The sequence below is a fragment of the Pseudopipra pipra genome, chromosome 28 (genome assembly GCF_036250125.1).
Source record: "Pseudopipra pipra isolate bDixPip1 chromosome 28, bDixPip1.hap1, whole genome shotgun sequence".
Taxonomy (NCBI): Eukaryota; Metazoa; Chordata; class Aves; order Passeriformes; family Pipridae; genus Pseudopipra; species Pseudopipra pipra.
Window position 1 is genome coordinate 4,023,471 of NC_087576.1, and position 24,854 is coordinate 4,048,324.

General features: G+C 48.5%; 1 protein-coding gene across 1 annotated transcript in view; it reads left to right on the forward strand.

Annotated features, from left to right (window-relative positions):
- LOC135403760 (tetraspanin-15-like) overlaps window positions 1-21,124 on the forward strand; it is a 45,393-nt gene extending 24,269 nt beyond the window's left edge. The window contains 6 exon segments of the mRNA XM_064638063.1: window positions 778-873; window positions 5,266-5,379; window positions 9,443-9,496; window positions 9,840-9,885; window positions 9,888-9,955; window positions 20,631-21,124. Of these exon segments, the coding sequence (XP_064494133.1) occupies window positions 778-873; window positions 5,266-5,379; window positions 9,443-9,496; window positions 9,840-9,885; window positions 9,888-9,955; window positions 20,631-20,870 (618 nt within the window). The 3' untranslated portion in view covers window positions 20,871-21,124.
- Window positions 21,125-24,854: the final 3,730 nt, after the last annotated feature.

The window sequence follows — 24,854 nt, forward strand, 5'->3', positions numbered from 1 at the left end:
TCAATAAAAAAGGAAAAATAAATAATAAAAAATCAATAATAAGGAAAAAATCAATAATAGGAAAAAACAGCAATAAGGGAAAAAATCATTAAAAAGGAAAAAAGAAATACTAAAAATCAGTGATAAGGAAAAAATCAATAAAAGGAAAAAATAAATACTAAAATCAATAATAAAAAATCAATAAAAATGAAAAATGCAATAAAAAGGATAAATCAATCATAAAAAATTAATAAGGAAAAATAAAAAGGAAAACATCAGTAATAAAATTAATAATAAGGAAAAGGCAATAATAGGGAAAAATCAGCAATATGGAAAAAATCAATAAAAAGGAAAAATAAATACTAAAAATCAATAATAAGAAAAAATCAATAATAAAAGATCAATAAAAAGGAAAAACTCAATAAAAAGGAAAAATTAACAAGAAAAAATTAACACAAAAAAATCAGTAATAAAAAATCAATAACAAGGAAAAAGCAATATAAAGGAAAAGGTAATTTAAAAAATAATAAGGAAAAATCAATAATTAAGAAGTAATGGGAAAAATAATGGGAAAAAATAAAATGTTGAGAAAGTTGGGTGGATCTGCTTGGACGTGCAGGGAAAGGGGAGATTCCACGGGAGCTCTAACCCAGGGAGCTCAAAAATGATGGAGTTTGCCCCCCAAAAATAGGCTGTTCTTCCAGGGTTAAGCTTCTCCTCCAGCCACAGCTCTGGAAAACCTGCTGGTTTGCAACATTTTCCATCCACGAGTCGTATTTTTGGGATTTCTGTCCCCAGATGAACGAGGTTTTCCACTCCAACATCCAGGAGGGCATCAGGCACTACTACGACGACCTGGACTTCAAGAACATCCTGGACTTTGTGCAGCAGAAGGTTTGGTTGGAGGGGGAGTCACCTCAGGGGGGTCTGACGGCGGATTTTCCATGGAATTCTTGACTCCACTCACCCCCGAAGCACAAACATTCCCTCTCACTGTGCTTTTGGAGTCTATTCCCAGCCTCTGGCTGCTTTGCTTGGAACATCTTGACCTGGTTGGGTTTGCAGGGGAGTTTTTTTGGGCCCTTCTGCTCCCCCAGGGGGTTTTTGGTGAGTCCTTCTGACGTCTGTGTGGCTGCAAAGAGCATCTCCTGCTCCTCACCGCGGGACGAGCCGCTCCAGGATATTTATACTCCCGGGTTTTGGTGGGAAATTGGGACCTAAGGCCTGGGAGCTTTTTTGGATCTTCCCCAACCTGCTCAGGGGGAGGAGAAGAGGTAAAATAACATGTGCTGGAGCTGCTTCAGGGCTACAGAGACCCTTGGAGGGGCACCTTGGGAGGGTCTCCTGACTCAGGTGTCACCAGGACCTGGCCAAGCCCTTGTTCCCATGGGAAAATTGGAGATTTTCTGGAAGAAGAGGTGACCTCCACAGAACCATTTAGGTTGGAAAAGCCCCCTAAGATCCTCTAAGTCACCAAATCACAGAATATTCGGGGGTGGGAGGGACCCCCGAGGATCAACAACTCTTTAAGTCCTGTCTAAGTCCAACCCAGCACTGCCAAGCCCACCCTAAACCACGTCCCCAGGTGCCACATCTGGGTATTTGGGGGATGCAGTTTTGCTCATATTTTGAGGATATTTGGTTTTTCCATTATTTGAGTCGCTGTGGAGGGACCACTTGGCTCAAAGCATTTGATAAATGGGAAAAAAAAAAAGTGGAAAACCCTCAAAATTTGAGGTGCAGGAGGAGAATTTCAGGGATTTTCTGTGTCCTGGATTGGCTGAGGAGAGCAGAGCTTTCCCAGCAAAGCTCTTTCAGTTCTCCCCTCAGCCCAGTTTCTCTCCTTTCATTATGAAGCATCATAAATCTGGGAGTCTTTTGTTTCCCTTTGAAGAAAAGGAGATTTGAAGCTCCTTCCTCTTTGATGTGGTTGGAATTTAAGGCCCTCTGAGCTCTCCTGTCTTGGATTAAATCCCTGCTCTTGCCTTTGGAGCCAGCCTTGCTGAGCTGAGCTCATTAATCAGGCTGAGAACCCTCTGAAGGTCTCAGGTCCTGCCCAATTCTGAGCAAGATCAGAATATTTTCCAAGTTTTGCTCTAACCACCCCAAAAGGAGGCTGGAATTCCGACCTCTGGATGATAAATGGGGGCAGAAAGTCCTCGTTGGAGTCACCCTTGAGGAGCCTTGGACCACAAACCTCCAGATAAATTGGGTTTATTTATGGGAACGTTCCTGTATCTCCAAACCACCGAGGATTAGACTCTTATCAAACAATCTCCCTCTCTTTTTCCAACATTTTTCCCCTCTACTTCTTCCCTTGAGTTATTATTCCCCTTTTTATTACAAGTTTTCAGGGGAAGATCCTCATCTCGAGGTCTCTCTGTGCTAAAAGTTGTGGCCACTTCCACATAAATCTTTATTATCCCACGTTTTACCTGGGAGACAACGAGCTTTGCAAGGGTGTGCAGCTCCTTGCTGGGAGGGTCGATGTGCTTCTGTGGTTCCCAAAGCAGGAGCAACAGCAAAGGCAGGGATTGAGATCAGCAGAGCTGCTCATCCTGAGGGAGGGACCAGGAGAGGCCAAAGCAGGGGATTTATGTCTTAGAAGATACTAAAAATTGGGTTTATGGGCCCAGTTCAACTTGGAGAGGATGAAAACTCGGTGCCAGCACAGAGGGATCACAGCCAGCCCTGCTTTTTTGGATAAAACACGAGCCCAGAGCAGCCTGTGACCATCATTTACTGTTAATTCTTGCCTCACTAAAACCCCTGGCTGAGCTCAGCTTTGCTGGCACACGGCTTAGTTAGGTCAGGCAGAACCACCCCAGCTCCTTAGGATTTGAACCCTCTCTCAAGTGATGCCTTAAACCAGAGCCAAGCCCCCTCCCACGCTTAAACCAGTCCTGGTGGTCTCCAGCCTCACATCCCAGGGCTGCAGAGGGCAGGAGTTCAGCAGAGTGAGAAAAACCTCTAAATATTGTTTTTTAAGTGCCAGGAATTGCAATGTTTCATTACCAGGGTGATGGTGCAAACAATGTGGATTCACCTGTTGTCGCCTCCTGGGTGTGGCTGCCTGTGAGCAGGTGGAAATGGAAAAGAATTGGCCTCAAAAATTAATATGGCTTGAGAGAGGGTTCAAGCCAAACTCAAATCCTGAGGAGCTGGAGTGGTTCTGCCTGACCTAACTAAGCCGTGTGCCAGCAAAGCTGAGCTCAGCCAAGGGGTTTAGTGAGGCAAGAATTACCAGTAAATGATGGTCACAGGCTGCTCTGGGCCCGTGTTTTATCCAAAAAAGCAGGGCTGGCAGTGATCCCCCCATGCTGACACCAAGTTTTCATCCTCTCAGAGTAACCTGGGCTGCTCAGGTGCCATAAAATCAACTGTGCTTCTCTTAAAAGCAAATCCAACCAGGTTTGGTGCCAGTCACTCCCTCAGTTCTCCTGCTCTGATCATTTTTAGTGGTTTGCTGCTACAAGGGGAAGAGCAAGGTTTGATTTGAACTTCAAAGAGCTGCCAGAGCTTCAGTTCTTGCCCAAACTCAAAGTAAAGCTCAGAGAGGTGAGATGCTGTGCTTATAAAACTTCCTCCCTTCTTCTGAGAAGGATTAAAGGCAGCTCCCCCAGTGGGGCTCCTCCCAGGGGGATATTGGAGCTGGAAAAAAAGTCCTCATTTCTCAGATAGTGGAGGCAGTTTTGAACACTCAGAGCTGCTCAGGTGGGACCTGGGAGGCTCTTTCCATGTTCTCCCTTTGGTTTTTCCACCTGTTATTCCTCTCTGAGCTGCAGGAACCCACATGAAAGTAAAACCCACCTGAAGGCTGGGCCAACTTATTAGAAATAAGCACGGGCACAGCAGGAGTTTGGGCTAAACCTGTTTTTGCAGAGGAGAAAACACCCCAGTGAGGCTTCCTGGCAGTTTGTTTGAAGGATTTTATACCAAGTTTTGCACAATTAAAAAAGAAAATGGAAAAAAACTTTGCAGCATTGGGGTATCAAGCCCACCAATATCCCTTTGGGCGTTTTCTCCCCTCTTTCCAGGCATATTTTGGGAGCTGCTCTCCCTCACTGACACAGGTGGGATTAAAAACAGAGGAATTAGAGGTAGGAAGTCAGAAATTAGTTGCAAATCTGTGTTTTGGGTGCTCCTTGCTATGTTTGCCCATTTTGGGGTGGGAGAACCCCCAGAGCTGTGGCTTCTCCTGCTCCCTTTGGCCAAGAATTCCCCCTGGGGGGAGCAGATACTCAGAGGGTTCAGCCTCTGCAAAAACTTCTCCTTGAAGAGGTTGATGCTTAAAAATGGAGAAAACCTGGGGTTTTTTCTCTCTTACCAAACACCCCCTTCCCTCTCCTGCCTCTCCAGGCTTTTCTTTCTGGGGGAAAAATGTGAAGATTCAAATTTGTTTGCCACAAGAAGGGATGATTTGCTTTGTAACAAACCCATTTTCATTCTGTGGAGAACAGAGAATGACTTTCATTAAACTTTTTTTTTTTTTTTTGCCTTCATTGTGGGAAGAGAAGAAAAAAGCAGCTTTTTTTTCCCTTTGTAGCTGCAGCATTTGATCTCTAATTTAACTTGACAGGAGGAGAAATCCCTGTTAGACTTTGGAGCCTTATTAGCATTGAATGGCACCAACTGAGCTGCCTTCAAGAGCCAAGAAATCTGCTCATTCAGGGGCTGGAGGAGCCATCTCCCCTGGGGAATAGGCTGGATTAGTCACCTGGAATTAAATCAGTCAGGCTTGAATGAGCCTGAGCTTTGCTGGGCTCCAAGCAAAGCTGAGTCCAACACTGGGATCCACCTGGAACTGCCCCAGCCTCCAAACCAGGGCTAAGCAGGGCTTAACACCCACTGCTGGTTTTACAGAGTGTCTGCAGCTTCCCCCTCAGGGTCCTGAGAGCAGGAAATAATTGGGGCTGTCAAAGCTGGGGGTGGAGATTGTAGGGAAAGGCTGGAGGGGGATGTGTTGGGGTTATGGAATGGGTTGGGTTGGGTGGGATCTGGAAGATCAGCCCATTCCACCCCTGCCATGGGCAGGGACACCTTCCACAGACCACCTTGCTCCAACCCAGCCTTGGATGCTTCCAGGGATCCAGGGGCAGCCACAGCTGCTCTGGCAATTCCAGCCCAGCCCCTCCCCACCCTCCCAGCCAGCAATTCCTTCCCCATATCCCATCTAGCCCTTCCCTCTTTCAGGTTAAATCCACTCCCCCTTGACCTGGCAGGACATGGCCCTGGAAATGCTGGTTCAGCTGCCCCTCTCACCCTCTCCTTTTCCTCCCTGTGCAGTTTTCCTGCTGTGGTGGGGATGAATATCGAGACTGGGGGGTCAACCAGTACCACTCCTGCAACAGCAGTGGGCCCCTGGCCTGTGGGGTGCCCTACACGTGCTGCATCAGGAAGGTAAGGCAGACAAGGCACAGAAAATGCCTTTATTTCACTCAATATTCCATAAAAAAATGGAATATTTTTAATCACTGGTTATCACTGCATATTTCTGCACTGAAGGATTTCTTCTAACCTGCATTTTCAGCTTGACACAACATCAGTGTGAGATGATAAAGAACTAGAAAATATATATATTTATGGACTCTTTTTGTTGTATTTTACTCTGCTGTTTTAATGTAGAGCAAAGTCCTAGCCTGTTTCTGTTTGTATCATCCAAGGAGTTGTTAGAAATGCCAAAGTTTTCAACTCTGTGATATAAAATGGTTTGGAGGATTGTTTTTGAAACAATAGCAGCAACACAGGACTTGGGGGTTGCTCTGCCTGGAGAAGGTTCCAGGGAGACCTGAGAGCCCCTTCCAGGGCCTAAAGGGGCTCCAAGAGCTGGAGAGGGACTGGGGACAAGGGATGGAGGGACAGGACACAGGGAATGGCTTCCCATGGCAAAAGTGGGGATTTAGGTGGATATGGGGAAGGAATTGTTGGCTGGGAGGGTGTTGAGGGGCTGGGCTGGAATTGCCAGAGAAGCTGTGGCTGCCCCAGCCCTGGAAATGTCCAAGGCCAGGTTGGAACCTGATCCAGTGGAAGGTGTCCCTGCCCATGGCAGGGGTGGCACTGGATGAGCTTTAAGTTCCCTTCCCACCCAAAGGATTCCATGATTCTGTGTGGTGCTTTAGATGGAATATTGGGAAGGAACTGTTCCGTGTGAGGGTGGGGAGGCCCTGGCACAGGTTGCCCAGGGAAGCTGTGGCTGCCCCAGCCCTGGAGGTGTCCAAGGCCAGGTTGGGTGATGCTTGGAGCACCCTGGGCTGGTGGAAGGTGTCCCTGCCCGTGGGAAGGGGTGGGACTGGATGATCTTTAAGGTCCTTCCAACCCAACCATTCCATGACTCCATGACTTGGCTGCATCCCAGCATGGATCTGGATGCACTCTGCTCCTCTCCTGTCCAATACATTTCACTGAGGGGTTTAGGAGTGTGTTGGGGGTGTTTATCTGCTCCTGGGGAGGAGATTTTTGAGGATTTTCCTGGAAATGGGGCTGTGTTTGCACAAAGAGCTACCTTTGGGCAGTGGAATGAGGAAATCCCACGAGCAACTGCCCCTGGAAGGTGGCATTTCCAACCTATTGGGTTGGACGGGGCTGGACTCCAGAGGGGAGTGGATTTGCAGAGCCAGGAGGTTCTCCTGAGCTGATTCACAAATCTGGGAATCAAGACACCCCCTCCAAGCAGAGCTTTTCTGCTGAGCCTGTGTCAGTGCTGACACAGACCATTTAAGCAGACCCTGCTCCTCGTTGTCATCAATCCAGCACATGTGGAGATAAAATCCCAGGAGCTGGGCCAAAACCAAGCACAAATATCCCTGGTTGCTGTACCAGCAGTGCTATAAACTTCCAAACAAGGATTTGCTGAGCTTAATCCTGGTAGCAAAACCTCCTGGAGGTTCAGAGCACTGGGAGGATCAGCACTGGCTCCCAGCCTTGGCTGTGCCCCAAGGATTTAATAAGGAGAATTTATCATCAACCTTGTATTGTTGTGGGGTTTTTAGTGGGAAGAGGGTGAAATGTGAAGTGGTTTAATTATCACTGGAAGTCTGACATGCAGATCAGCTGCAAAAATAATTGTCAGCTCTAATCAGGGCGTTGATTAAGAATCCTAAAGCTCCTGGAGGTGGAATTAGAAATTCATGGGTTGTCCTTTTGTGGTACAAGTGGGGATGTGTTGAAGAAATCCAAGTGGACTGTGGGGTATTTTTACACTCCCCATGGTTTTGGGTGAGAATTTGGCCAAGAAAAGACTTGGCAGAGCAGAGAGGGAAAAATCCCAGGTGATTAATACAGAGGGGAAGGAATAATCCTGTGTCTTAGTTTAACAAGATTACAATTTAGGAATTAAGAAACTTCAAGTGGAAGTGTGGAAAAGAGACAGCTTTTTATTAACAAAATCTGAATAAACAACAAATGGTGCAATCAAAAACTTTCAGAAGAAAACAAAACAAAGTCCCAATTCCCCAGGTGGGGGGAGAAACCTGGGGCTGGGGGGGAGGCAGGACTGTCCTGGCAGTTCAACAGCTGCTCTCAGCCCCCTGTGCCCACAGCCAGCAATGAAGGAATCCCTGTGCTGGTTTAAAGGTAAACCAGCAGGGAGGGAAATGAACTCAACTCCAAGGAGAGATTACAGGTCAGAATAACAATTTAATAAAATAATACAATAAATACAATTCTACAGACAAACAGCTGGTTTTAACCCAGAAAACCCAAATGTCTAACCCAGCACCCTGGGGCATGAACAGAGTGGTGTTTGTTGGGCCCCCTGGGTCCAAAGGAAAAGGAGAAGGGAAAAAACCTGTTGGTGAGAGTGCTGGTGCAGTCTGGGCAAGAGTGGTGGTCTGCAGTCTTCCTCTGGATCCCACGAGTGGTTAAAAAAGTCCCAAGACCCCAAGATTATCTCTCCTCCAGTTCAGGCAGGAATGCCCAGCACCTCCCTCAGGGTAGGAGTTCCACACTGGGGGTGAGCACAGGAGCACCCTCCTATCTCCCAGTTCCACACTGGGTGTGAGCACAGGAGCACCCTCCTGTCTCCCAGTTCCACACTGAGGGGTGAGCACAGGAGCACCCTCCTGTCTCCCAGTTCCACACTGGGGGTGAGCACAGGAGCACCCTCCCTGTCTCCCAGGCCTCTGAACACCCAGTTTACAGCCTGAGGGGTCAGGGCTGCTCTGGGCAGAGGGTGGAAATGGTTCATTGAGAACAGTTTCTGGAAATGGCATGGAAGGCTCTGGAATACCCAGTTTTGGGTACAGTGATAACTGGTCCCAGCTGTTCTAACCAGGACAATCCCTTTTTCCCCCAGGCAGTGCAAAGGCAGAACACCTCACTCTGACCTGGGTCTGTCTCTCTCTCTTGGTCTTCTCCACGAGGTGTCCCGTGGGGGAAAAAAGACTTCCTCTCAGAAAAAGAGAAAGAGGCAGCCAAAAATGGGGCTCCTGCTCTGTCTGGTCCTGGACCAAACCCCAAAGCCCCCAACCCAAGGACTCCCTCTGTCCCCTGCGGCCACCGCGCTGTCCCCGAGCCCTCCCCCTGTCCTCACCCCAACCCACCCCCTCCCTGACCCCCCATCCCAGAACAAACAGATGGGGGGGATGGGGACCCTGGGGTGAGAAAAAGACAATTCCAATGTCTCTTTTCAAACCTCTGACATCATGGAATGGTTTGGGTTGGAAGGGAATTTAAAGCCCATCCAGTTCCACTCCTGCCATGGGCAGGGACACCTTCCACCAGCCCAGGTTGCTCCAACCTGGCCTTGGACACTTCCAGGGATCCAGGGGCAGCCACAGCTTCTCTGGGAACTCCATCCCACCCCTTCACCATCCTCCCAGGGACGAATTCCTTCCCAGCATCCCATCCAACCCCACCCTCTGGCAGTGGGAAGTCTCCTTTTGGCTGCAGCTCTTGAAACATTTTATTTGGCCGCCAAAGGTCTCAGCCCTGGAGATGTCTGAAAACCTTATTTTTCTCTACAAAGTGATGGAAGACTTTGGGGAAATTCCCAAAGTCTTGATTTCTGGAGAGCCCAATACCTTCAATCCCTGTGAAATTCCATTTTTTCTGAAGGAGACACACGACTGGAGGTGAAATTCAGGGAATGCTGGGAAAGAGCTGCTTTACAGGAGCCCCCAGGATGTGGAGATGGTCATGGTTTAAATCACTGGGAGAGGGTTTGGGGGCCTGAACATCCTCCAGAACAGCAGAAAACAGAGCGAAAAGGGGTTGAAAAAATATAATTAAAATACTCCAACAACTTTCTGCCAAAATGTCCAGTTCAAGCATCACCTTTGGGCAAAAAAGGGTCCTGAGGTGACAACGTGAGGTGTGGGGGTTGGAGTCTGCTCGACTTTTGCTGCTCTGAATAGTCCCAGATGGGGCAGCTCTTCTATTTCTTGTTTTTAAGTCTTGTTTCTTGTACTTCTTTGTATACTTTTGTTGCTCTGGGATGAGTTTGTTCAACTTTCTCTCTCCACAGGCCCCTGGAGAGGTCGTGAACACCCTCTGTGGGTACAGGACACTCGACAAAGAGGTGACTTTTTGGACTCTCTAACAGATTTGCTGCTTCCTCTTCCCCAGATCCCCTAAAAAAAATCCAGTTGGAACAGTCTGGAGGTACCAGCTGAGTATAAATTCCATTTTATTGCTTGTCCCTGGAATTTTGGGGTGTTTCTCAGGCTCCCTGAGCACGTGAGTTTGGGTATTCCCTGGGACATTCCTGAGCCATGACATCCCTGTGGGGTTTGCTGGGCCTTTTCTGGACCAGGACCTGGAGATGCCGCTAATGAGCTGTGTTTGGAGGTTTGGTGGTGGGAGAGAAGCTGATTTGGATGCCTCTGGGGGTGACCAGGATGTTTTTCTCCCCCTTTTCCCAGCGCTTGGAGCTGCTCAGCATCATCCATGTCCGGGGTTGCATCCACGCTGTGGGCTCTGGCTCAAGGACAACTTCGAGGCCACTTTGGGCATTGTTTGCTCCCTGCTGCTCCCACAGGTACGTGGTGGATTCCATCACAACTCTCCTGGCTTTTTTCACTCTGCTGAGGAGGAAAATGATTCACTTTTAGTTATTTTTCCCCTCCATTTATATCCAGAATTGTGAGCCGGGTAGGAAAATTGTCACAGAGCGTCCTTGGGCAAATGAAGAGTTTATGACTGTGGTGGGTGACTCAGACACTCCTGAAATCTAATTATTGATCAAAATCACAGCCTCTGAAAGCAAATCAAGCCTGTGTGAGCAGAGCAAATCCCCCTCTATTTGTTTTCACGGCTCTGCTCAAACAGAGCAGAAATATTAACCAAAATAAAGTACAATGGTAAATTTAGTTGTGTTTGCCTCAGGAAATCCATTAACGATGTCTGAGGATCCAACTGACTTTCCAGGTAATGAAGCTTTTCATCACAGATAATTAACATGGAGAGAAATTCAGGGTTGTGGTTGGGACTGTTTTTGCAGCACTGTCACAACTGTGCTGGCCAGGAGGGGAATCTCTCTCTCAGATCTTCCAGATTGTTTTGGTGATGACTTAGTGCTGATTTGATCCTTTTTCTGATTCATGTCAAGGCTCACAAGCAAAATCTTTTTGTTGGATTAATGTTGGGTTTGCTGCTGGAGGGTTTGCTGATGCTCTCCAGATATGGGGTTTTATTTAAATGGGAATGAAATGATTTCCTGTTTTTGCTGTGTTTCTGCTTGAAACAAAAGGTAGAAAGTGGTTGGAAAAAGCAGAAGCTGCTGGGGAAATACGTTAATTTTTCAAAGGATGGATTTTGCTCTCGAGCTCTCAGATGGTCCAGATGAGAAACTGGGGTGGGGGAGTAGTTTGTGCTCAATCCTGGCTGTGATTCCTGACTTTTCTAAAGTGATTCCATTAAAAATATGCAAATGAGCCCTGGAATTCTGCTGTGCTGCCACCAGGAAACACAACAGGCACAGGAATGGGGTGAAAATGCCACAATCGAGGCAGGACATCGAGAGCCCATTAGAGGAGCCACCTGTTGGGTTCTCCATTAACCTGCCAACGGGAAGCTCTTAATTGGGAGGGATGGGGAGCAAAAGCAGGGCTGGCAACGAGGATTTCTGAGCCCTGATGAATCTCAAGTGCTGTTGAGGCAGCTCTGTGATTTCTCTGTTGTGCCATTAAAGGCTCTTCATATGCAGAACCTCGTTCATCCCATCTGCTGACGAGTTTTAAATATAAATCATATTTGATTCTGTCAAGTTTTGGAGGCGATGAAGTTCCATCTGTGTTGCCAGGAGCTGTCAGCCCAGGAACAGCTTCATCCCCAGCAGCTGCCAGGAGGAAGTGGAGGGAGAGTGTTGTCCCTGAATTGCTGATCCAAGGGGGGAAAGCGTTGATGTGAGGAGGTGACAGTGCCCTGAAATTTGGGAAGAGGGAATGTGTTGACACGTCCCATCTCTGCCTTTTTGGATATTTGTCATGTCCCACATGGAACATGGTGCAAACCACCCTGGTGGGAAACTTTCAGGATGCTCAGGAGAAGGTTGGGATTGTGCTCCAAACCCTGAGCCCTGCTTTGATGTTCTCCCAGTTTTCCTCATTGTTGCTCTTCTCTTAGGACCAAACTTCAGGCTTGTTTGACCTCAAGGGTTCAAAGGTTGAGGATCTGAGCTTGGTTCATGTTGATCAAGATTCATCCAAGATTTCTGCTGGGATTTGGGAGCATCAACTGGCTTTTGTAGAGAAAAAAGGACCCAAGAGGAGTTTTGGCTGATGGAGAGTAGGAAATTATCACTCTCCATGTTGTCCTTCCACCACAGAAGGTGCAACAACACAGAAGGTGGACAACATGTCCTTCCTTTGCACCCAGATGTGGGAAACCACCAAATTTTGCCTTTCCATGATGCAGGAAGTTACAGAATTTATGAATTTCCTCTGCTTTTCCCCAAATACCTGTGAGAACCCAAGGGCTGCTTGGCTTGGCTTCCTGGGGCTTCTGGGCATCTGTCCGACGAGGTTCAGGGAAATCTGTAAATCCCCGGGGTCCTGGTGGGTGTTGGACTGATTGGAGAGGTGAAAAATCCCATTCCAGGCCTTCCAGGAACTAGGAATCTGAAAAATTCCCTCCTGAGAATCTCAGGGATCAGGTAACTTGTTATTAGTGCCGAGCTCAGCATCAGGAGTTGATGCCCAGAGACACCTTGGATGGGGAGAGAGAGAACAAGAACCTCCAGGAGAAATTTAAAGCACCCAGAAAAGGTTGTCCTTGCTTTCCAAGCACCTCAAAAACATGAATATTGGCCTTTTCCCTCTGGGAAAAAAATGAACAGGTGCTGGAACAGGAGGCTGAGTTGAATGATTTGCCCAGTGAAGGGTCTTCTGCACCCCCAGGGCTTCAGGGCTGGGATCCCTCCATGGGATCTCCAGGAAGTTCCATGGAGATGATGAGCAGCCCATGGGCCAAATCCATGGATAAATCCATTTATGTCCCTGTAATAACACTTAGAAACTGGACACATCACTGTGCAGCTTTTCCCCTCTCCCAGCCCATGCAAGGCCGGGGGAGTTTGTAGTTCCATGATCCCTCCCAAATCCTGAATGTCTCCTCCTTTTTTAAATAATCCATCAAGCAGTGGGGATAAAAAAAATCCCATGTGAGGAGTGGGAAGTGGTTTTGTTCATTTGCCTTATTCAAACACACCAACTCCATCATTTTCCTGCCTTTGCCTTTACCATGAATTCTCTTTTCCCTTTTTCCTGTTTCATTCTCCACAATCCCCTCTTCTTGCCCTTCATCTCAGCCAAACTCAGGCAGAGGCCAAGCTGTCACACATTTCATGTCACCCTCCAAAGGACACTTTAATTCAGGCTCTGGCACTCAGAGGCAAATTCCTGTTGTGGCCTTGTTGTGTTTAATTATGGAGCAGCCCCAGATCTTTCAGCAGGGGCAGCAAAGCACAGGAATTTGTTTCCTGCTGGCTGCTCCCTTCCCTTCCCTGCCTCCAGCAAGATTAGCCAAGGAGTTTTAAATGTGCAGGAGACGTGTTTGTGGTGCAAACAAGGCAGAAAACCTCGTCTCTTGTTCTTGTAGCAGCTTTTTGATGGACCACAGGAAGTGCATCTCCAGCTTCTCCCTTCCGTGGCTTCGCAGGAGGTGTTTGCTGGGGGTATTTCAGAGAATCCTGGGATGGTTTGGGTTGAAAGGGACCTTAAAAACCACTCAGTGCCACCCCCTGCCATGGGCAGGGACACCTTCCACTAGCCCAGGTTGCTCCAACCCGGCCTTGGACACTTCCAGGGCTGGGACAGCCACAGCTTCTCTGGGAATTCTGCAGCCCCTCCCCACCCAATTTCTTCCCCATATTCCATCTTAATCTCCATTTTTCCAGTGTAGGGCCATTCCCCCTTGTTCTGTCCCTCCATCCCTTGTCCCAAGTCCCTCTCCAACTCTTGGAGCCCTCCAGGCCCTGGAAGGGGCTCTCAGGTCTTCTCTGGGAATTCCCAGCCCCTCTCCAACCTCCCAGGGAAGAATCCCTTCCCAAAATCCCATCTCAACCCACTCCCTGGCAGTTGACAGCCATTAAAGTGACAGTCTCCCTAGAGCCTTCTCCAGGTTGGACATTCCCAGCTCTCCCAGCCTGGCTCCAGAGCAGCCCTTGGATCACCTTCCTTAGCAAATTGAAGACACAGCCACTGTAAAAAGGCAGAAATAAGAGCATAAAAAAAGCTCCACAACCCTTTTTCCCCCCTAAAAAGGGGGATTTTTTTCAATCCTAAAGAAGCAGAAAGTGATACAGGTCCAATTAAAAGGGAGGAAAAAAATCTCTGGGAGGTCCCTGTTAGGGGTTAAAATCACTCTGTGGCACAGAGTGAATTGTTTCTACCTCTGTTTCACTTTGTAATTCCATCCATCTCCAGAGCTCTGCCCTGGGAGCATCCACAGAGTAATGGATTGTCAGTGCAGGGGTAGATGTTCCCTCCTCAGAGTATAAATCCACAAGATCAACACTTTCATTCCCTAAAAAAAAAGCAAAATTAGACTTTCAAGAGGCATTTTGCAGTTTGGCATCTTCATCTCCCGCTGCCAGGGATGGTAAATGTTTCTTGGTGTAAAGGGCATCGAATCCACCAAAGTTCCTTTTTCCTTTGCAAGATTAATTTGGGGTTTGTTTGCTTTTTAATATCCCTGTGGCTCCAGGGCCTGCTGTGTTCTCAAGTGGCTGACATGTGCTTAATGGAGTAGAAAAGGGGAATAAAAGGGATTTTTCCATCTGCAGCCCATGACCCTGACAAGAGGCTGCTCTATAAATACCAATTTATGGGAGGAAAAGTCAATAAAAGAGAAATGCTTTGCTTTTTACTTCATTAGCTCTGGGAAAGCCTGAAATGATTCAGTAATTCTGGTGAGCAGGATCCAGCTTTCCAGCCCCCAGACCCGGAAATATTTGCATGGAAAAGGGTTTCCTGGCGGGAAGTTTTGGGTGCAAAGCCCCTCCTTGGGCTGCTGGCTCGTTGTCTCCATGGTCAGAGCTGGGTCTGTGGGGCCTGTGGGGCAGAGGGATGTGCTTTGCCCTGCCAGGGCTCCTGAACAGCCTTGGGTTGCTCTTTTCCATCCTTATTTCTTGCCCTTGTGAAGCAAAACCCAAAGGGATCCTGGCTTTGGTTGGTGAGGAAGATGCCCATGGAGGAGCTGAGCTGCTTCTGAGTGCTCTGAAAGGGCCCAAAATGCAGCTTTCCACCCCAAAACAAGCCACTGATCACACACAGATGAACACACACATCCCTCAGGGAAAACACCTCTGGGTTCCAGCCCCTTGTCTGTTGTATCAGGATGTGAAAAGGAGTGTTTGAGCCTTTTCCTTCTTTGCTTCCAAACCTTCCCAGTTCCTATATCCAGACATGGAAGAGATGAGCTTTCAGTCATTGCCAGGGAAGAGGATGTTGGGTCACACTGAGCCATTCTCTCTTCTTTGAGAGAATTCCCAGTGCAAATCTGTTCAACCCAGGGGAACAAATGGATCTGAGCAAAGCTGGGCCCTGGCAGGGATGGAGCTGAGCACCAAAGCTCCTCCTGGTTAGTCCTACATGGGAGACAGAAATACTTGGCTTGGGCCTGGCAGAGTCATGGGTTGGTTTGGGTTGGGAGGGACCTTAAAGACCATCTAATCCCAACCCCTTTCCATGGGCAGGGACACCTTCCACTATCCCAGGTTGCTCCAGCCTGGCCTTGGACAGTTCCAGGGATCCAGGGGCAGCCACAGCTTCTCTGGACAACCTGTGTTGGTTGGAAGAGACCTTAAAACATCTCATTCCAACCCCTGCCATGGGCAGGGACTCCTTGTGATTTCCCAGTGGATTATTTATTGGTCTTTATTGATTCCCTCCATATCCAAAGGTCTCTGGATTTATTTGCACCCTGTAAGAGCAGTGACTTGATGGGTTGGTACCCTAAAAAACCTTTGTTTTGCAAACCCTGGGCATTTAAATCCCCCCAAACCAGCACAGACAGAGGCAGAGCCGAGACCTCCCGAGGCCACAGTGGTTTCCTGAATTCCATTCGGGAAGAACAGGCAATTTTCTAACTCCAAATGACCCTCAAACAGCAACTCCCCAGTGCTTGGTGCTGAATTACCATCCCAGGGCCGGGAGAAAAGCAGCTTTTTAATGTTTTTCGCCTCCCCTTTGCTACATTTTGTTGCCGTGTTCCTCTGCAGTAACTCCTTCCTTCATATTGCAGAGCAATAAAATCGATGTTGGCGTTGAAATTCTCTTCACTTCTGGAAAACACGGGGCCCTTGGTGCCAGAGATATTGGATCCATCGATATTCCTGACAGCTCTTTCTGTTCTCATTAAGGGAAAGAGGATATTTAGAGGCAAGCTGGGATGGAGGGTGGTTCATAACTCAGAGGAGGGTGAGGGCTGTGGGATTCTGCTGCTGCTGCAGGACTTGGGCTTGTTTTATTCCCTTCAGGAAGTCCCCAGTTTAACCAGGACACCTTGGAGCAGGGGGGGATGATGTCCCCAAACCTGACTGGCTCTTCATTTGCATGAAATGCACTGTAAACACAAATTATTTTCTGGCTCAGGGAGGAAAAAGTGACACATTTGCTTTCAGATCTGTCACTCCAGAGGGCTCTTCTCACTCGGGATTTTAATCTGCCCACGGTGACAAGTTAATAACAGTAAATAATGTAAAGCTTGACATACATTTAAATAATATTTCAAAACTTCCTAAATCCTTGAAGGCTTTGCTGCTGAATATGGATTAGCATAATCTTATTATCTGGATCCCTGTGGGGGAGCAGCATCTCTGGGCTCCCCCAGTTCATGGAGAGACAGATCCATACCCCTGTGTCCAACAGAAGTCCCAGGAGCTGTAAAATAGCCTCACTCCAGGCCATTTGGATAACACAAGGAGATTCCAAGATATTCCCAGGCTCCAGTTTCCCTTTCAGCATCTGCAGTTATCTTTCCTGGCAAAAGAGCTGCAGTGACACAAATACAGTGTTCCTGTATTTCCTGAATTTTTGGGAAAGCCCTGGGAGCCAAAACACCCCCCAGATTCCCACATCTTGGCTGTTCTTCAGGTGATCAATCCCATTATCAGGGATGAGGTGGAACAGAAAACAAGCTCTGATCCGAGGATCAGTGGGTGCAATTAGGGAAGTGATTAGGGAAAAATTAGGGAATGGGGAAAGATCCAACTGAGGCCTCCAAGGAAGGGCTTGGTGTTGGGACAGCATCTCCAAGGACACAGTTTTCCACTTCTTCTGACTTGTTGAAGCTGTTGTTTCCTTAGGATCCACCTCCAGATGAATTCAGGAAGGAAAAATCAATGCTGAGCTGGTTTGGGGTGACCCCTGTGCAAGGCCAAGCTGCTCATGGACTTTCTCTGTCTGTAAAAGGCAAATTCATAAACCCCAGAGATGTTTGTTTGGCTCTTTGCTCTCAGCTCGGTGGGGGACACTTTCAGCTCTCTGGGTGACACTTTTCTGATCTGTTTTTGTCCCTTGGGGAGTTTTTTCCTCCATTTTCTGCAGCCTCCTCTGGGCAAACACTTTTCCCTTCCCAGTGTGGGACAAAATGGTCCCTAATTTGTGTTACAACCCTTTGCTCTCATCCCCATTTATCTTCCCCTAATGTTCCCACTTTCTAGGCTGTTTAAGAAATCCATTAGGACCCAGAAGGATGATTAATAGTATTTTTCAGCTCCAAAACCTGTGCAAGTGTTTCCAGCTGATGGATGGGGCAGGTGGGACTGGTTGTTTATTGACTCTTTGATGTAAGAAATGGTCCTGCACTGCTCATTTGCAGCCTCAAAATTGTGAGGAAGAGCCCTGAGGCTCAAGATGGTCTTGTCCTTCTCCATCCATCTGTAATCTGTATCTAAACTTTGGGAGGTTTTGTGGATGAGAAGCTGGACATGAACCAAAACGAGCACTTGAAAGCCCAAAAATCCCCCATAGGCATCAGATGAGGGGGAATTCTGCCCCTCTGCCCCCTCAGGTGAGACCCCACCTGCAGAGCTGCTCCAGCCCTGGAATCTCGGAGGATTTGGAGCTGCTGGAGCGAGTCCAGAGGAGGCCCTGGAGCTGCTCCAAGGGCTGGAGCCCCTCTGCTCTGGAGCCAGGCTGGGAGAGCTGGGGGGGTTCCCCTGGAGAGGAGAAGGCTCCAGGGAGAGCTGAGAGCCCCTTCCAGGGCCTAAAGGGGCTCCAAGAGCTGGAGGGGGACTGGGGACAAGGGATGGAGGGACAGGACATAGGGAATGGCTTCCCAGAGCCAGAGGGCAGGGTTAGATGGGATATTGGGAAGGAATTCTTGGCTGTGAGGGTGGGAAGGGGCTGGGCTGGACTTCCCAGAGAAGCTGTGACTGCCCCTGGATCCCTGGAAGTGTCCAAGACCAGGTTGGAGCAACGTGGCCTGTGGAAGGTGTCCCTGCCCATGGCAGGGGGTGGCACTGGATGATCTCCAAGGTCCCTTCCCACCCAACCCATCCCATGTTCTTGCCCATCTCTGGCAGCTCCAGCTCCATCCCACCAGCAGCACTGGGGGTCTCAGACCCTCCTCAGCTCCAGCCCAGAGGCAGCTGAAAGACTTGAGTTTAACCTGTCACTGTAATGGATTTAAATGACAGGGAGTGGGGTGAGATGGGATTTTGGGAAGGGATTCTTTCCTGGGAGGGTGGGGAGGGTCTGGGATGGGATTCCCAGAGAAGCTGCTGCTGCCCCTGGATCCCTGGAAGTGTCCAAGGTCAGGTTGGAGCAACCTGGGCTAGTGGAAGGTGTCCCTTCCCATGGCAGGGGGTGGCACTGGGTGGGCCTTAAATTCCCTTTCAACGCAAACCATTCCATGTTTCCTTGGTCTGGGGCTTGTAGGGAATAAATCTGCTTCCTCCAGGTCAGTGCTCAGGGTGGGGAAAGGGGTGGCACAGGAGGTGCAGTTTGTGTTGAAAACACTCCAATTGCCCCGTTTCCTCCTCAGTGTCTGGGCTGCAAATCCCTCCTGGCCATGAATTATCCTGATGTTTTCAGCCCCTGCAGCGAAGCCCCATCGGGTGAAATCAAAGCAAATTGCTTGATATCCAGCTCTGATGAAAATCCTCCCCCTTCCTCACCACCCTCCTGAAGATTTAAAGCCTAATTTTTAATTCCCTGCCAGCCAGCAGGGAAATTGGAATGACCTGTGTGACACCAGGCTTGCAGGAATGTCCTGTTTTCAGCAAGGGCTGGCCCTGGATATCTGTGCAACACTCCTGGTGATGTTCAATGAATCCACATCCCTCTGGCAGGGAAGAGGGAATTTGGAGATGGATTTGGCTAATAATGACTGTGGTGAGGCTGTTGGTTGGGTGGAAGATCCTCCCCTGTCCTGGGCACTGGTAGGACACCCAAAATCCTGGGGCAGTTCTGGCCCTTCATGACAAGACATTGAGGGGCTGGAGCGTGTCCAGGAAAGGGAATGGAGCTGGGAAGGGGCTGGAGCAGCAGGAGGGGCTGAGGGAGCTGAGGGGGCTCAGCCTGGAGCAAAGGAGGCTCAGGGGGGACCTTCTGGCTCTGCAACCCCCTGACAGGAGGGGGGAGCTGGGGGGGGTCGAGCTCTGCTCCCAGGGAACAAGGGACAGGAGGAGAGGGAACGGCCTCCGGCTGTGCCAGGGGAGGGTCAGGTTGGATACTGGAGAAATTCCTTCCTGGAAAGGGCTGTCCAGCCCTGGCACAGTGGTGGAGTCCCCATCCCTGAGGGAATTTAACATCCCTGTGGATGTGGCACTTGGGGACATGGGGCAGTGGTGCCTTGGCAGTGAACTCAGTGACCTTGGAGGGCTTTTCCAACCCAAAGGAGCCTATGGATCTACCCCATGACCCAAGGACTCAGTGTCCCAACCTCCCCTGAGAGAGGAGGTGGCTCCACGGGATGGAATTTCTTCCTGGAAAGGGTGGTCAGGGTTTGGCAGGGGCTGCCCAGGGAGGTTTGGAGTCCCCACCCCTGGAGGTGTCCAAGGCAGGCCTGGCCGTGGCACTCAGTGCTCTGGGCTGGGGGACAAGGTGGGGATGGGGCACAGGGTGGACTGGGTGACTTTGGAGGGCTTTTCCAACCTCAAGGATTCCCTAATTCTGTGTTAAGGAAACTTTCCAGCCACACTGGTAAATTCACCCAGTTTCCAAGAGTCACCAGAGCCAAATTCCTGCTGAAGCACAAAACTCACAATGAACAGCTTTGAGCCACAAAACTCTCTGTGTAATAGAGATAAATATAAGATATAGAGAACTACTGAACTCTTTTTATTGATTCTTCCCAAGTGCTCTCAGGTGACCCCCTTGTGCCCCCCAGCTCCAGGGCACTGGGGGATGTGCCACTTCCAGTCAGGATAAAAGAGCCTTTTCCCCCCCAGCTTCCCTGGCCCCACACAAACAGTCAGCCTCTGCCTGAGCCCTTCATCCTTTAACATCATCCAAAGGCAGGTTTCCTGCTAAAACACAGCAGTTGGGCCTGGCAATGGGCTGCTCCATGAAATTCCCAGCCCAGAAACAAGCCTTGGGAGTCAGGCTGAGTGAGCAGAGCTCAGTTACAGAGTTGGAAAGTCCAGTGGGATCCAGTTCAAAGAGGAGCCCTAAAGGGGCTCCAGGAGAGCTGAAGAGGGACTGGGGACAAGGGGTGGAGGGACAGGACAAGGGGGAATGGCTTCCCAGTGCCAGAGAGCAGGGCTAGATGGGATATTGGGAAGGAATTGTTGGCTGTGAGGGTGTTGAGGAGCTGGGCTGGAATTCCCAGAGAAGCTGTGGCTGCCCCTGGATCTCTGGAAGTGTCCAAGGTGAGATTGGACAAGGTTTGGAGCAACCTGGTTTAGTAGAAGGTGTCCCTGCCCATAGCAGGGGGTGGCACTGGATGGGCTTTAAGGTTCTTTCTGATCCAAACCATTCCACGATTGGCAATTTTCCCAGCTCCAAGAGCAGGAGGGTGCTCCAACAGAGACCCAATATTTTAGGGAACCTCTTTGGAGAAGCTCAAATCCACTGATTTTTTAACATGATCCAAAGGCGGGTTTCCTGCTAAAACACAGCATTTTGGGGCTGGCATTGGGCTGCTCCATGGAATTCCCAGCCCAGAGACAACCCTTGGGAGTCAGGCTGAGTGAGCAGGTTGCAGAGTTGGAAAGTCCAGCGGGATCCGTGTGACCACAAAGTGCTTTTGACCCTCCCATTTTGCAGGTGGTGGGGCTGGTGATGGCCTGGCTCTACTGGCAGAAGCTCAATGAGATCTACTCCAAGCTGGACACCGTGGACTTCAGGATCCTGGAGCTGCGGGATTTCAGCTTCGGGGCTGTGGATCTGAGCGGCGCCGGCTGGTGCTGGTGCCTGCCCAGGGAAGGGGGGTACATCCCTGTCAACCCTGGGGATGAGGAGGAGGAGGAGCAGGAGGAAGGCAGCACACCCCGCAGCAAAGTGTGAGGAGCTGGAGGACTCAGAAGGCTCCGGAGGAGGCAGCAGGTGTCGAGCGTGGAAATGACGCGATTTATCTTCTCAGGTTCTGGAGGTGCTCTGGGGAGAACGGAGCACTGGAAGGTTCAAAAACCTACCATGTGGGCACAGGGGCTCCCCAGGGTCCTCCTGCTTGGCCTTTTGAAGTGTTTGTGCAGGTCCTGGTTGGGGTTTGGGGTTTTTTTTTTAATACAATAAATGTGAATTCTCTCGTGTTTTGCAAAGTTGTTTCCACTCACCACTCAGTGGTTGGGCTGTTGGGGAGGGGGTGGCACCTTCAATGTGCTCTGGGGGGTCCTAAGTGTAGGATTATCCCAGTTTCCTGAGAAATCATGGCTTTCTGAGAGCTCCCCAGATGTGCCCAACTCCAGGAAAGCAGAACAGAAGGAAAGAACGGAGCAGCTTTCTCTGCAGAGCCTTCCCAAAGGGCTTTTCCAGGAATTCCAGGGAAGCACAACTTCCATCTCCTGGGTCACAGTGGCTGTTTGGGCAGGGAGGAAAACACCCCTTTCTGAGGGTTTCCGGCTCTTCTCCATGAACTGTGGCTTCAGTTTTTATTCCCAGGCAAGGAAAAGGACGTTTACGTGTTTAAATGTTTAAATTTGGAAGCTGAGGACGGTTTTCCGTGTGGTGCCCCTGGGATGGAGGTGATTCCTCTGCTGGAGACCAACCCCCAGTGCCCAGGTAAGGAATTTCCTTTACCAATATTCCTTTTTCAGCCCAATTCCCTCCTGTATCTCTTGGGGTGTGGGAATTCAAAAGCCAGGGAATGTTGTCCAACCTTGGCTGGGCGAGTTGGGAAATGGGCTCGGAGGGGGAAGACTTAAACTGAGGACTTGGAGGTGTGTTTTTACCCAAAAAAACCCAGAGAAACCCCCTGCTGAGGGTAACCCACCCATGGTAAAGCCTCCCAGAAAGCAGCCAGGAGCCAAATGCAAGGGAATAAACTTGGATCAGGGACCTGTTTTCTCTCCAAATGTGCCCAAATCCCGTGGATCCCCCGCAGTGACTGTAATTATCCCATTTATCGTGAGAGGAACCATCCCAAAAGCGAAAGGAGAAGGGGAAAACTCCATTTTCCACATTTTCCAAACAGTGAAAAAGCACTGAGTTTATTCTCATATCTTTTTATTAATAAGGATATTTTGGAAGTTGGTTTTATGTCCGTGGATGCCCGAGCAGGGAAGAGGGGGAGCTGCTGTTGGACTGCCGGGCTCTGTCTCCCTCTTGTGACCATTCCCAGGCTCCACTTTTTAATTAAATGGGAAAAATTCCCAGCACAGGCCTGGAAAAAACACTTTTGGAACTGGTTTTTCCTGTCGGGAGATGAGCAGGAGATTACTGGTGGTTATTATTATTTTATTTTTACTATTATGATTATTACTATTGTTATTACTATTATTATCAATATTCTCATTATCATCATATAATCACTATTATTATAATCACCATTATTATTATCATAATTTATTAGTATTTTAATAATGTATTATTATTAGATTAATCCAGTGATATTAATGGTATTAATGTTATTAGTATTAATACAAACATTATCATAACTATAATTATAATTATTATTATTGTATCATCATAATTTATTAATATAGTAATAATTTAGCATTTTATAATGATACATTAAATTAATAATATTAATGTCACTATAAGAATCACAATTATAATAGTAATTATTATGGATGTTATTGTAATTTATTAGAATACTTTATTAGAATAATTTTTTTATCATCATTGTTGTCATCATAATCATCATCACTATTATTGTTATGATCATCATTATGATTGTTATTATGATCATAATTTATTATCAGTATAGGAATTTAGCATTATTATAATAATCTATTATTATTATCCTCATTATTGGCATCATATTCATAATCACTGTTATTATCATCATTATTATCAGAATTTATTAGTATTATAATAATGTAGCATCTGTATATTAATCTAATGATATTTGTATTATTAATATTAATATAATCATCATGACTATCATTGTAATTATAATCATTATTGTTATTATTATCATACTTTAGTAATATCACAATGATTTAGCATTGAGAGGAGGATCCTGGGAGCTCACAGAGGTTTGCCAGTCCAACCTGGGGATGAGGGAGGGGGTCTGACGGGCCGAGGGGTCTCAGTGGGAGGAAGCCTGTGTGCCCCTGGGAGGTTGAGAGCTGGCAATGGTACCTGCCTTTGGCAGGGTCTGCCATGCCAGACAGGTCCAAACTGTAGGGTCAGATATAATATGGCCATGGGCAGGATGGGCTCACTAGCCCTCTGGCAACCATCCTAGGAGAAGGACAACTCTGATGATCCCAAACCTGGGCAGATGGAGCTCGTTTAGCCCTGTAAGGCCATCCATCTAAGAGAAGGTCACTCTAATCAAACCTACGTCCTGAGGACCTCGCTGCCACCGTCCAAGCTCGCTCGGCCCTGGCAGATGAACCTCAGGATTAAAGGGTGGGTTCAGTTCCGCGCAGACTGCATCTCACCTAAAAATCCATTGCACAGGCTTGAAGGCTTTACCCACATGCAAAAAGCCCTGTAGCGACAGGCGAGGGTCGAAACGGCAGGTGAAAGGTGCACTGGCAGCCGCAGACCCAACCCTGCATGCAGGCGGTTCAGGATATTGGTCATTTGAGACTGACCAGAGATGAGTCTCTTGGGGCAGCACCCTGAACGACCAAGCAGCCTTTCCAAGGACAGCACTGCTTGCTCCACTCGGAGAGGGGCCTAGAAAAGGTGGCCTAAACAAAGTTCATCTCCACCTTCACCCGGTTGGTCAACCGCAGGCCAACGGGCATCTTCTACTAATGTGGTCACACAAAGATCAAGAGACAAAGGCACACACCTGCCTCCAAAGGTGTACCTAAATTAACTCTAGTGTGCTGTAACATCAGAACCATGCTTGATTCTGCAGATAGCGGATGTCCTGAGTGTTGCTCTGCCCTAATTGCCCATGAACTGGCTCGTCTCAACATCGACATTGCTGCTCCCAGTGAAGTTCTCCTTCATGAAGAAGGCAGCCTCAGAGAACATGGTGCTGGTTACACCCTCTTTTGGTCAGGCAAGCCCAGAACTGAAAACATCTCTCAGGTGTCGGCTTCATGATCAAAAACTCCATTGTTCCTAAACTCGAAAATCTGCCAACAGGTCACTCTGACCACATCATCTCCCTACGCCTTCCACTCCACAACAACCAACACGTCGTCCTCTTCAGTATATACACCCCAGCTCTCCAAGCTGACCCTGCTGAAAAAGATAAATTTTACACTGACCTGCGCTGCCTTACCCAAAAGGTGCCTGCAGATAATAAGATCATTATCCTTGGTGATTTCAACCCCAGAGTAGGTAAGAACTTTGAAGCCTGGAAAGGAGTATTAGGCAAGCATGGTGTTGGAAACTGCAACGATAATGGTTGACTCCTGCTAGAATTCTGTGCAGAGCAACAGCTCACCATTACTAACACTATCTTTCAGCAGAAAGATAGTCTGAAGACAACCTGGATGCACCCCAGATCTAAGCATTGGCACCTCATCGATTATGTCCTGGTGCGACGGAGAGATGTCTGCGATGTCCACCACACCCACGTGATGCCCAGTGCAGAATGCCAAACAGACCATCGGCTGGTACGCTGTAAACTCAACTTCGGTCTTAAGGTCAAACCCAAAAGGCGCAGTATCCCAAGGAGGAGACTCCAAGTTGAAGACTTCCCTCTTCAACCTAAGGCGACTGAAGGCCCACCCCAAGACCTTCAACCATCTTGTCCAGGAGCTGCTCTATGCTGATGACGCCGCCCTCGTTGCTCACACAGAAGCAGCTCTGCAGCGTTTAACATCCTGCCTTGCTGAGGCTGCTGAGCTCTTTGGGCTGGAAGTCAGCTTAGAGAAGACAGAAGTTCTCCATCAACCTGCACCTCAGGAAGTCCCCCAT